The sequence below is a fragment of the Castanea sativa genome, chromosome 1 (assembly GCF_040712315.1).
Source record: "Castanea sativa cultivar Marrone di Chiusa Pesio chromosome 1, ASM4071231v1".
Taxonomy (NCBI): domain Eukaryota; kingdom Viridiplantae; phylum Streptophyta; class Magnoliopsida; order Fagales; family Fagaceae; genus Castanea; species Castanea sativa.
In genome coordinates, this window is record NC_134013.1 from 322,841 (window position 1) to 336,536 (window position 13,696).

General features: G+C 33.9%; 1 protein-coding gene across 1 annotated transcript; it reads left to right on the forward strand.

The window, feature by feature from the left end:
* The first annotated feature begins 1,524 nt into the window (after positions 1–1,524).
* Positions 1,525–13,010, forward strand: LOC142622117 (aminopeptidase M1-like). The gene is made up of 20 exons (XM_075795549.1): positions 1,525–1,663; positions 3,496–3,969; positions 5,563–5,708; positions 6,249–6,351; positions 6,595–6,781; positions 6,864–6,957; positions 7,140–7,293; positions 7,410–7,514; positions 7,799–7,915; positions 8,018–8,134; positions 8,759–8,941; positions 9,094–9,376; positions 9,473–9,594; positions 9,680–9,777; positions 10,732–10,909; positions 10,994–11,108; positions 11,197–11,264; positions 11,361–11,435; positions 12,449–12,526; positions 12,749–13,010. The coding sequence occupies exons 1-20, from the start codon at positions 1,604–1,606 to the stop codon at positions 12,887–12,889; spliced, it is 2,898 nt and encodes a 965-aa protein (XP_075651664.1). The 5' UTR covers positions 1,525–1,603; the 3' UTR covers positions 12,890–13,010.
* The last annotated feature ends 686 nt before the right edge of the window (positions 13,011–13,696 follow it).

The following is a 13,696-nucleotide window of genomic DNA, read 5'->3' on the forward strand; positions in this document are numbered from 1 at the left end:
TTGAAAGTCTTGTGCTTGATCCACAACTAATTTTTCATCTACCATTTGGTAACTGAAAAATCTACTAGCAACATATTTCTTTGCACCAGCCTCCTTGGTATCATACTTGCTTTGTAAAGCTTTCCAAATTTTCTTGGCAAAATTATAAGTTGTATTATAATAATCATAGAAATGGTCGGCAAGAAAATTCAAAAAATAAGAGCGACAATTATATTCATCTTTTGTATACTAATCTATTTTTTCTTAATGGAGACTATATTCTTCCTCACTCATCTCATTGGTTGAAACCTTTGATGGATTCTTGTCATTAAGGATATAGGCGATTTTGAGAAGACTCAAGTAGAAGAGGACCTTTCCTTTCCACCTCTTGAAGTGGGGTCCCTTAAAGAGAAAGGGTTTGTTGAGATCTCTAACAGGCTCATTTGGTTTCTCTTGTGTAGGCTCCATGTATTGAATCTTCTTAAAATTGTTGGTGCAAATACAATAATATTGGAAATAACACAACAAGAAACTGAATAATACTTCTAAAAATTATTAATTTAAAGAGAAAAATAACACAACACTATTTGGACTGAGGCGCGACACTCGCTCTCTTTAAGGAGATTCAAGCTTTTGGTTGGCTAAACTTTGTAACTGATGTAGACATTTTCTAGCTTGTCTCCTCAAGCCAAAAACTCCACCAAAAAGAACACCCTTCTTTGCCAAGAAGGCAAAGATGGGCTGGAGTTACGCAATTAATGGTGAGATTAGGAGTTACCTCCACCCTTCACCTTCCCCTTGCGCACGTATCTAATACAATATCTGAAACAATTCATATTAGCCCATTAATCACTATAATTAGAAAGAACAAAATAGTCTCTTATTTTCAATGTGGGATTAAATATTTTCACTAACTTTTCTTCTTCCATATTCACTCCCACATCTATTACATTTATGTTGTAATATTTATTCATTTTAATTAATTAATATTAAAATGTTCCAACACAAGTCTACAACTAAGAAGAATCAATTCTTGTGATATAAAATTGAAGTGCTTTTAGTAGTAATACATACTCAGAAAAAAAAAATTATGCAAAACCTTGATTCCTTAAAATTCCATTATTCATTCCCCTTCCCTCACGTGAGCTACAAGTTCAGTTTCATCCAGCACCTTAGATTTATATTGAGGCTTTGCATCTGTGTGAGAATGAGAATGTTTCAAACCAGTTTTGTTGCCTTTTTTCAAACTAAACTGATTCTTTAATAATTTTGATAATAGAGGAGGAAAAGAAAATTGATATAGAGACCAGTATATAGAATATAAAATCAAATCATAATAAAGAATGGGAGAGAAAGGAAGCAAAATACAAAATAAAATTCTTGAAGACGAAAATTGGAGTTTACAAAAGAATGAGACGAAAGAAAGAAAAGAATAGATTTCTTTCTTCATTCAAATTAAGCTTAAGCTTCAATCACTTATCTACTCCTATATTTAAGAAGCTTGATCTGTCCTTACAAAGGCAACCTAAAAATCAGAAAACAATCCTTGTTAGAGGCTGCGAAAGCTGTGAAATTGATTCATAACATCTGACTTTATTATTTTCTGTCTCTAAAATTTCCCAAAATGGCCTTCCTCCTACCGATCCTACCGATTGCAGCGGCCGCTATAGGCAACATCATCAAGGTATGAAATTCATATTTCTTGTTATCAATTCAGTAGTATGAATAAAACCTGCTTTTGTTTTACTAGTTATCATATATATATATATTTGAAGATAGTTACAATATGTTACTTACCTCGCCGTTCATACCATTTACCTTCTAGATCCCAAATACTTTGTGCATGGAGATATGCTAATTAAACTACAACGCTCTTGACAATAACACAACTTTCTTAAACTTTAGTTTCAAACATTAAGTTTTTCCATATACGAAGTCTAAAAGCTAATAGACTATCTTCTAACCAATTTATTATGTACGAAATTATCTTATAATAATAGATTATCTCCTAACATATTTATTGAAACCTTTTCATAGTTCCTCATTCTATATTCATTGTCATCAGCATTTGACCATCTTGGTTGCTATTTTTTTTTTAAAAAGAACGACCATCTAGGATGATAGCGTGGATAAAGTTGTGCACTTAATAAATAATGTAATTGTATATAGATTAATTATATTGACTTTACAATAACAGTAAGCAGCTTCATTCTCAAAACTTTAGAAAGTTTTTTTTTTTTGAGTAAACAGTAATACTTATTAGAACACACACGAAAATAGTAATAATAATGTTTTAAACCGGGTTTATAATACATTACATAACCAGAGTACAACTACAAAATGACCTAACATTTGTAGTTGTAGATATTAATAGATTAGTGAGGCTCTATTTATGTATTTTTTTTCTTCATTCTAATTTATCAAAAGACATGTTCTATTTTTGGTTAAACATGATCATAATATTAATTAGAAACAACCAGTCTATTACACAAAAACTTGGCTTTATCATAATATGAAGTATGTTCACTATTGGGGGGAAGGGGGGGGTTAATTTCTTTAAAATTGCAAATCAAATTACAAATTAAATAAAAATTTAGGACCTAGCTTATCTCTAGTATTTTTTTTAACTTGACATCTTCTTTTGTTTTAATGAAAAACTGTCACATCACTCACCAACTAAACAAAATGTGGAAATTAAAATCCACCACCACATCATTTTGTCTCAACAAGAAACTAACTAAATATCTAGTTGAAAAAATACTAGAGGTAAGCCAAACTCAAAAATATATTCAGCCCCCCAAATTTTAGATTTGCTTTTTCAAAATTTAAAATTTGCCCTCAAATTTTTATATTGGTCCAATAAAAGTAAAACCCAACAAAATCAAAATCGATAATAATATAGGGTCCGGTTAATGTATGCTTTTAAGGGACACATTAGCTATACATTTAAGGAAACTTTTTATGGAAAATTGAAAAGGCTAACAAAAAACCTAATCACTTTTCATTTTCCTATAAAAAGTTTCCTAAAAGTGTTTATTAATGTATGCCCTATGGGTACACGTTAGTAAAACCCAAATAATAATAATAATAATAAACCACCAAAAAAGTAAGAAAATTCTTACCTAGCCAATTCCTCAACCCGTGGCCCTCCAAATATTAACAAAACTCTAATTCTCCTTTAACAAATTCCAAATAACCTATATATATATATATATATATATATATATATATATATATATATATATATATATTACAGTTTTCACTTATATGATATTTTTTAGGTTGCAAATGTAAATCCTCTATAACCACCCCCCCCCCCCCCCCCCCCCCCCCCCAAAAAAAAATGAAGTTCACTGGTGTAACACATCAAATACTTCCAAGCATTTAATCACTACCAACACTTGAGTGAGTTGGTCCCATCTCCACACTTGCCAAATCCCAAATAAAGTTCCCAAATATATTCCCTTAGTTCCCATGTATTTTGCTCCATTGATGCCTTATGGTAAACTTTTGTAGGCTGAAAATGAAAGAAAGCGGGAGAGGAAAAGAGAGGAGGAGAATGCAAGAAGGATAAAAGAAGAGGTGGCGAATGCAATAAGGATAAGGGAAGAGGAGAATGCAAGAAGGATAAGGGAAGAGGAGGATGCAAGAAGGAGAGAGGCGGAGGATGCAAGAAGGAGAAAAGAGGAGGAGGATGCAAGAAGGAAAAAAGAGGAGGAGGATGCAAAGGAGAAATTCGAATCTCACAAAAAAAGGATGGAGCAATTAAAAGGGCAACCTCGACTTCCGAAATTTTCTGTCCCAAAACGCTACGACATATGGCTGAAACCAGACTTGAGCACGTGCAAGTTTGATGGGTTTGTGGCGATTGACGTCAACATCATTGCGGATACCAGCTTCATCGTCCTCAATGCTGTAGAGCTCTCCATTGATACTACCTCTATATCTTTCACTCATCCAGCTACTGCAGACTCTTCTAATTCTAACCAGGTCACGGTTATCTAACCCATCTTATCTTTCTATCACCCTAATTACTTTACTTTCAAAATTAGTTTAAACTAGAGTTAATTGTAATGTACATCCCTGAAGTTTGGGTTTTTTGGATTTTATATCTTGAAGTTTGAGAAATTTGATTTTACACTTTGAAGTTTGGTTTCATGAGCAAAAGCATATCGTCAATTAGCTTTGGCTATTAAGTGACACATCATCGTGTTGACGTGTTCTTTTCTTTTCTTTTGCCAAATTAACCCCAAAAAATGCGTCGTTTTGCCCAAAAATAAAAACACAATTCCACATATTTACATGACATCGTTTCATAGCAATTCCTAAATCAAAACAACAAAAAAACCCAAAACCCCAGGTTTTCTCTTCTACTCATCCTAAACCCCACGAACCTAGCTATTCCCAGAGGTTCAGATGGAGAGGTTTCTAGGAGATTTAAATTTGGCGGAATAGTAAGTTTTGTAGAAACTATTGCGATGAAATAAGAGAGATGAAGACGAAGACCAAGATGATGACAATACTCAAGCTGTCAAAGCACATGAATATAATGGCGATGAAGAATAAGAAGAAGCAAATAAAGGTGCCTCCATTGTCAAAGCTCGAAAATGCAACTCTCTCTGTCTCTCTAAGTCTCTATGTCTGCCTGTGAGTGAGGACTTGAGGAAGTCAAAATTGGAGCAAAAGAGAAGAGAAAGAGAAAAGAAAGAAAACTCACCATTGCCATCGCCATCGCCATTGCCATCACCATCGTTATGGTGGCTGTTGTGAACCTGATTTAGTCAAGCTGATGGGTGCATGTGCACAATAAGCGACTGAGTTTTGGGTTTGTTTTTTGTTTTGATTTGGGAATAGCTGTGAAGCAGTGTCAAAAAAAAATGTCAGCACGATGATGCGTCACTTAATAGCCCAAACTAATCAAGGGTGTGTTTTTGAGATTCAGATCCATCAGAGTTCTTAGGATACTCTTATCAAGCAGAGTTCTTCAAATCTTGATAATTCTTTTGAAAATAAAGGTCTAGATTTTGCCACGTCAACATCCCACTAACAAAAACCCTTAAAACAATATTTTTTTTTTAAATTCACAGACTCAAATATTACGTGGTTAACATGAAGGACTCTTGCAAAGAAAATTGAAAACAATAAAGCATAATCCCAATTCTATCACTTCATAGATACAAGAAAACTCAGATTTGTCAATTATACCCAAACTTGACAAAGAAAGAGAGATAGATAGACGCGTAACACCAGATTTGCAAGGATTCTCTTCCACCATTGATCAGCCTCTACCCTCTTTTGTTGATGTCTGCACGAAGTGGGGACCACAATAGAGAGAGTGTGAGGATTTGATTCTTTTCTTGCAAACGTTACGTTACGTTTGGGTGTTTTTAGAAAGGGCAAAATTACTATTTTAAAGGTTTTGTAAGTGAAATTCTGAGATGGCATGGCTTCATCTAGACCTTATATTATAAAAAAGAATTATTAGGAAATCTAAAAGATTTGAATCCGTGTTACCCGTTGCTAGGTAAAATAAAATAAAAATATGTTGAATGAATAAATGAATTAGGTTTTGGACTTGGGCAGGTGTTGAAGCCTTTATATGTTGATGTGGTTGAAGAAGATGAGATTTTGGTTTTGGACTTTGCTGACACACTTCCTATTGGGATTGGACTTCTCACCATCGCTTTTAAAGGAATTTTGAACGGCAAAATGAAGGGCTTCTATACAAGGTACAATACTCGAGTGTTGCTTGTTACAATAATAATACAAATTTTATTACATAACTCTTTTATGAACTATTAGTGTGTGTGTGTGTGTATGTGTGTGTGTGAACTTTTAAGCTAAAAGTAAAAAAGCATATGCTAAACCTACTGTTGGAATGTGTGAGTAGTACCATAGTTGGTGAAGTAGTGAAGTCCACGAGAAAAGTGAGCAATTAATATAACATAGTTGGACTCATACTTATTGGCTTAAGCTTTTGGGTTAAGGGGTGTCCCCATATGTATATTAAAAAATAAAAGTGCTTTCAAATATACTTAGAATAATTAGATTTTTATTTCCAATGACAATTGAGATTATCAGACAGGCCTTTGACCATAGCAATCAAAGATTTAAGTTGATGTATATACTCTCTTTAATGGGATTGAACCTAGCAATGAGTTCAACCTTTACTATGTACTTATAAATGGAGCTAAATGTCTTTTGTTTTCTACTAAATGAGAATTTTACTAGTAATGTGTATATATTTAAGTTTTTATTTTGCTTTCTAGTACATATGAGCACAATGGTGAGGAGAAGAATATGGCAGTTACACAATTTGAACCAGCTAATGCTAGACGATGCTTTCCGTGTTGGGATGAACCTGCTTGCAAGGTGTCACAATCTCTCTTTCATGGTTAATTTAAGATCTTGTGCTTCTTTGCTTCTTTTTCTAAAATCAAATTTTATAACCAGTTGCACTTCATGCTGCATTTTAGAAGCTAGCGTACCTCTCATGAAGCTAGTGTTTTGATTATTGTGACTAAATTATTTTTAGATCAGAAGTAGATTTGCTTGATTCTGTTTCAAAAGAAGGCAAACAAAAGCTTATTTGGCCCTTCTTATTTGGCATTGCAGGCTATGTTCAAAATTACATTGGCTGTGCCATTACAATTAGTAGCTCTTTCCAACATGCCAATTATTGAAGAAAAAGTGGATGGGGATCTGAAGACAGTTTCATATCAAGAATCACCCATCATGTCTACATATTTGGTGGCAATTGTAGTTGGTTTGTTTGATTATGTCGAACATCTTACATCTGATGGTAAAAAAAATACACTATGTTCATTGTTTCTTGTGTGTTATGAGCCTTGTTCTTGATAGTGTAATCTTACATCATTTTACAGGAATTAAAGTTCGAGTATACTGTCAGGTTGGTAAAGTAAATCAAGGGAAATTAGCATTGGATGTTGCAGTTAGGACACTTGAATTTTACAAAGAGTAAGTTTTACCATGAATCATCACCAAACTATTGATCACGAGACACAGTATACAAGTCTTTACCTAAATAATGCAATTAAGTGGACACTTGATTAAGGATATTGGCGATCCTTCAAGTTGTTACATTTTGGTGCTTGTGTTGTATTATTTGAAATTTCGATTAACCACGATAGTTTCTGCAGATACTTTGCTGTGCCTTACTTTCTTCCCAAATTGGATATGGTTGCAATTCCTAATTTTGCTTTTGGGGCCATGGAAAATTATGGTTTGGTTACATTGTGTGAAAGAAATTTGATCTATGACAATCAACATTCTGCAGCTGCTAATAAGCAGAGGGTAATATGCATGTTGTGAATGCTGCTCTTTTTGTTAGAATTTCATTTGACTAATATAGTATGGAGCTATTGTTTTAATAGCACTACACAAAGTGTTTAATCATTATTTTTCTCTAGGTTGTGATCGTCGTAGCCCAAGAACTAGCTCATCAGTGGTTTGGCAATCTTGTAACAATGGAATGGTGGACTCATTTGTGGCTGAATGAGGGGTTTGCAACATGGGTATTTATTGCATTGGGTTGCAATAAATCCAAACTGAGCTGTTTATTAAAATTTCAAGATTGGTTTATTTAATATGTTTCAACTTAATTTGTTTATATATCAAGCCTCAAAGGTTGGCTTCATTATCAAAATAAACTAACATAAACATTTTTTGTTAGAACATAGCCCAAGCTCTTCCAAAATGTTTTTGTTTTTTGGAGCAAGCATGGGGCATGTCCCTATATATTTTTCCTTATTACATTGCACACTTTTAAATTATATATCGGTTATTTGAATGTGTTCAGGTTAGGTATTTAGCAGCAAATCACTTGTTTCCAGAATTGGAAGTGTGGACTCAATTTCTTAATGACTGTACAGAAGGTCTTAGGCTGGATGGGCTTGCAGAGTCCCATCCCATTGAGGTAATTCTGCATGCACTATTTTTTTTCTTGGTATAATTGCTTTTTAAGAAATTAGTATTTTTATTTTTTTGCATATATCTCTATATAAGCATACTTTTTTAGGTGGAGACAAATCATGCTAGAGAGATTGATGAAATCTTTTTTGACGCAATGAGGGACAAAAAAGGTGCATCTGTTATCCGGATGCTGCAAAGCTATCTTGGTGCTGAATGCTTCCAGGTTGGTTGTTTGATTTTCTTTTGGTATATGCTTTGTGCCCCTAGTAAAAAAATTTCTTGTTATTCAAGAAACTTTTTTCCCTCCACCCCAAATTTACATGAAATTTATGTCACGGAAACCCTTCAAAAATTATGTCTCCAAGAAAGATAGAGCAATGGTAACTTCTAGTTGCAAGTTCTGAAGAGGTCATAGTGGTTTTGGTAAAAAATTGTAGGATAGTATAAAACAGGTTTAGGAAGAAACCATTATCGTGATGAGTACTATATAACTACTATTTTGAAAAGTGCTCATTTTTTTATATACAGTAACAATGGTCATACTCATCTAGATAATAAATACTCATAGACAGCTTATCTACTTGATATCTGGTGACATAGCCTTCAGCTTGATTAGCTTCCGGATTCTTTCTTGGCTGCCATGTATCACTTAAATGATTGCAGTTGCGGTTTGTTCTTTTATGGTCAATCTCTGTCAACCAATCATCTTCTGCAATATATGAGATAATTGTTCAAATCTTCTCTATGGATTAAGAAGCTCAGTTAGTCAATTTTTGCTCATTTGTAAAATATTTATTATGCAATTGTATGTCAGTTAATTATCTTTTTTCTTGCATCTGTAAATCAGAGGTCACTTGCTTCATATATAAAAAAATTTACTTGCTCAAATGCAAAGACAGAAGATTTATGGTTTGCACTTGAGGAGGGATCCGGTGAACCTGTGAACCAGCTAATGAATTCATGGACAAAGCAAAAGGGGTACCCAGTTGTCTCTGTCAAAGTCAAGGATCAGAAATTGGTGTTTGAGCAGGTTTCTTGTGTCTGGTCTCTTTCACACATTTTTTTCAGAAATAGCATTTCTTAACCCTGATGTATACTGAGTCGTTTCATTTTGTAATTAGTGTCACTTAATAATATTTTGAGATCTTACTGAATTCAGAAAAATCAATATAATAATGGCAGTCACAATTTTTGGCAAGTGGTTCTCTTGGGGATGGGCAATGGATTGTTCCAATAACATTATGCTGTGGCTCATATGATGTGCACAAGAATTTTCTACTGCAAACAAAGTCTGAAACTCTTGATATGAAAGAGCTCCCGAGTGACAGAAGCAATTTAGCAACTTCTTGGGTAAAACTTAATGTCAATCAGACTGGCTTCTATAGGGTTAAATATGATGAGGACCTTGCAGCTAAACTCCGATATGCAATAGAGAACAAATACTTATCTGCAACAGACAGATTTGGTAATTTTGATATTTATACTCATACCGGCTATTATCTTATGATGGTATGTATTTATGGTAGAAAAGAGCACTTAACACAACCTAATTGTTTATCAGGAATCCTGGATGATTCATTTGCCCTTTGTATGGCTTGCCAGAAGTCTCTGAATTCATTGCTTACATTGATGGGTGCTTATAGTGGGGAACATGAATATACTGTGCTGTCTAATTTAATCAATGTAATGTTCACCTCTTGTTTAAGACTTGGTATATTTCAGATTTTTAGTTGTGCTCTTAGTCCAAGGTCTGATCCCTAATTCACAGATAAGTTATAAAGTTGAAAGAATTGCGGCTGATGCAAACCCTGAGTTGCTGGAATGCATTCAACAATTTTTTATTACCCTTTTCCTGCGTTCAGCAATGTAAGTTGTCCTATATACAAATAATTGAAATTCCTTTGGTGGTCCCTGTTTATTAGTCATTCTGGTTGCTCTGTCTACTCTTTTCTTCAATATAAGCGATATATTTGAAGTTGATTTCCACAGATTTATAGCATGAGTGTATCGTTTCTTTATATAATGTTAGAATATTAATAGTTGATTGATATGCTACTATCGATAATATATATCTGACATTTTCTGAATTAAGTCATCTTTTTCTTTCTTAAATAGAGGTGCTAATACCAAATAAATAGCAGACAGAGGTAATTTTTTTCATTAAATCTTGGAGACAACTGTAAATGTCTCATAGAATGTATAAAGTGTGCTGTAAGGAAGAAGAAAATGTCACTTAAGGATTGTTGCGATTCCACTTTCATGTTTTGTTGTGATAGACTCACAAAATTTTACCTCAAGATCTAGGATATAGATATTTCTTGCATTATTTGACTTATATGCATATTTATTTCTTTTATTTGGGGATATTCTATATATGATTAGTCAAGCTTAAAATCATCATACATACTAATAATTATATTGAATAAACCATTGACTTCACATCTGAAGTTGCATATTATGTATAAAAACTTTCCAAGGAAGCATGTACGATGTTAGAAAAGCTTTAGGGGAAGGGATCTTTGACTAGAGTGTTGTAGACCACCAACGAGTTATATCACACCTTACATGCTAATGGAAACCTGGTTTGTATCACTAACCCAAATAATGAGTAGTTAAAAACTTTGAGCAAGTCCAAGAGACTTATTGCTTAATGGCATTGTTTGCTCTCCATTATCAGGAGAACCAAGATTCAAATCTCCCTCCCCCATTACTGTAACTATTAAAATATTAATAATATATATGTATAATGGGCAAGATTAGCTTCTTCTTTTTATTTTCGTTCTTCCCTTTATTTTGTTCAATGTTTGAATTTCTTTGCAGGAAGCTTGGTTGGGAGCCTAAGAAAGGTGAGAGCCATCTAGATGCATTGTTGAGAGGAGAGGTTTGGACTGCCCTTGCTGTGTTTGGATACGATCCAGCACTAAAAGAAGCAAGTAGGCGTTTTCATGCATTCTTGGACGACAGAAATACGCCACTCCTCCATCCTGACATAAGAAAGGTCGGTAAAAAAAAGCATTGGTCAGTTACTAGTATTTACCCATCTACAATACCTATCAAGTTTTATAATGGGCTTTGGTTGCAGGCAGCATATGTGGCTGTAATGCGGAGAGTCAGCAGCTCAAACAGATTTGGTTTTGAAAATCTTTTAAGAGTTTACAGAGAGACTGATTTGAGCCAGGAGAAAACACACGTCCTAAGTAATAATATATCATTGTTTGAAATATTGCTAAATATTATTTGAATCTCTCTATTATGTTGGAGACACGACTCTTTTTGTGCTTGTAGGTTCATTAGCATCTTCTCCAGATCCTAGCATAATTCTTGAAGCTCTTAACTTTTTGTTGTCTTCTGAGGTATAATTGCAATGGTCAAAATGTTTTTCCATACAAGATGATAAATATTGTCTGATAGAGCTTGGAATGTTGATGCTGGCTTCTTATTTGATCTAGGTTTGTACCCAAGATGCTGTTCTTGGACTTGCTGTTAGTAGGGAAGGACGCGAAACAGCTTGGACATGGCTAAAGGTAATACTCCATTTGTAAAGTAAAATGCAAAAGGCACATTGCGGTGAAGAAATTCAGACGATCATATGCATGCACAATATCCATGTTACACATTGATGAAAATTGTCCTTGAACAATTTAGAGACTGATCTAAGATTTGACATGTGGATTTGAGGAAGACTATATAATTTTTTATTTTAAAGAAAGTAACTAGTGGTCCTTCGAGCTTTTCCTGGCTTCAAGGAATACAAGAAGAGCTGCCATTGAACTTTTCCGATCTCTATGCCTAAGTGTTGTCTGATTTTTAAAAAAAAATAAATTTAAGGCTCGAGTATTTGTGAAATCCCATTGGATTGATCAAAACCTGATAACTGAACTCCAGAGTAGATGATGTTGTAGGAACTTTAGATTCTGAAATATATCTCTGATTTTATGTCAGAAATATCAAGTGAAGCCACATCTATATCGAAATTGCTAGTTTAATTTCAAGTACAGTTATAGTTTATTTTGTTCAGAAATTCCATAAGGCTAGTCTAACTATTCTTTCTCGAGCTTATTGTCGCTAAAAGTTTTAATACTAGGGAGAAATGTCCGGAATTAGGGAGAAATTTCTAGAAAGAGAGAGAGGCGGTGCTTGATTTTTAACAGTATTTGTTGAATCCCATCAGATTGATCAAAACCTGATAACCGAGCTCCAGAGTAAATGAAGTTGTAGAATCTTTAGATTCTGAAATATATCTCTGATTTTATGTCATAAATATCAAGTGAAGCCACATCTATATTGAAATTGCTAATTTAATTTCAAGTACAGTTATAGTTTATTTTGGTCAGAAATTCCATGATGCTAGTCTATAACTATCGTTTCTCGAGCTTATTGTCACTAAAATCTTTATGTATACATGAATGAAAGGGTAATTTGTTTTGATTTACTTTGGCACTGATACCCTATTATTCTATTCCCATGTTCATCACAAGTACATTCCACTTTGTTGTCTGTTACATTTTCTCTGCATTTACATGTGATTGAAATGCAGGATAACTGGGAGCATATTTCGAAAACCTGGGGTTCTGGATATCTAATAACTCGTTTTGTCAGCTCAATTGTCTCCCCGGTTTGCCTTTCACTTCCTCTTTCTCTCTTCTGTTGTTAGTTCCACAAGTATCAGTTTTTGTCCTTTGTATCTCAATTACAAATACATAGAAGTTAAGTTTAGAAACAACCAAAAAAAAAAAAAACAGATATATAGTTAAATTCAATTACATTTAGTTATTGTTATTACTAATCATTTTTTTTTTTTTTTCATTTTTCATGTTCTGTTCTATCTATGCCTCAGTTTGCTTCATTTGAGAAGGCAAATGAAATAGAGGAGTTTTTTGCAAACCAAACTGAGTTCAAGATTGTTAGAACCTTGAAGCAGAGCATTGAGCAAGTTCACATAAATGCAAATTGGGTTCAGAGTGTTCAGAATGAATAACATCTTGCCAAGGCTGTGAAGGAGTTGGTACACAGGAAGCACTAGGAGACACTTTTATTTGGCCTTTGTTGTCAAGACTTAAGAAGAAATTAAGCAGGTGCATTCATAATGTAAATTTGTCGAACAAGTCTAATAGCATATTTGGTGTTAATGCCTGTTTCCCATGTTAAAAATAGTTATTATGAGCTTCAGTCCTCTCTAATCCTTTGTCATCAGTGTTAATTTGATATTTTATTCTTGTTTTTTCTTTGAGAAAAACTCAAGTTTTTCTTTTAAAATTCAGCTACTTGGCTAGTTAAAGAAATTGAGTAAACGGCGTTAAGCACCGCTCTTTCTGTTTTCTTTCTTTCCTTCATTTTCATCTCTCTAACCCACGAGAAAACCACATGGCTTTGTAATCTCAGCAGAAGAAAACCCCATGGGTTCAAAGTCTCATATTTCTAATCAAAATCAAGCAAAAAAGAACAATCTTATCCATTAATCCCATTATTTTCAAAGTCTCAGATTTGCCCCTTAATCACTAGGTTCCATCTGCTCTTTGATTCATCTCATCTATTACCTTGTAATTCTTTGGTTTGGTCAGTGTGAAATACTCAAAAGATTAAATAATGGATCTAATGGTTGGTTTGTTCATCTCCATTACCTTGTGAAATTGAACGTGTTGTTTTCTTCGGGTTCTAATTTTGGTCACTTTCCACCAATTCCAACTGCGTCCAATATTGTTTCAAGTTTTCAACACCAACTGGTGTGTGTTAGAAGTCTGAGAGGTCAGGTCTGAAGCCATGGGACTTTCTCTTGGTCTCAGGT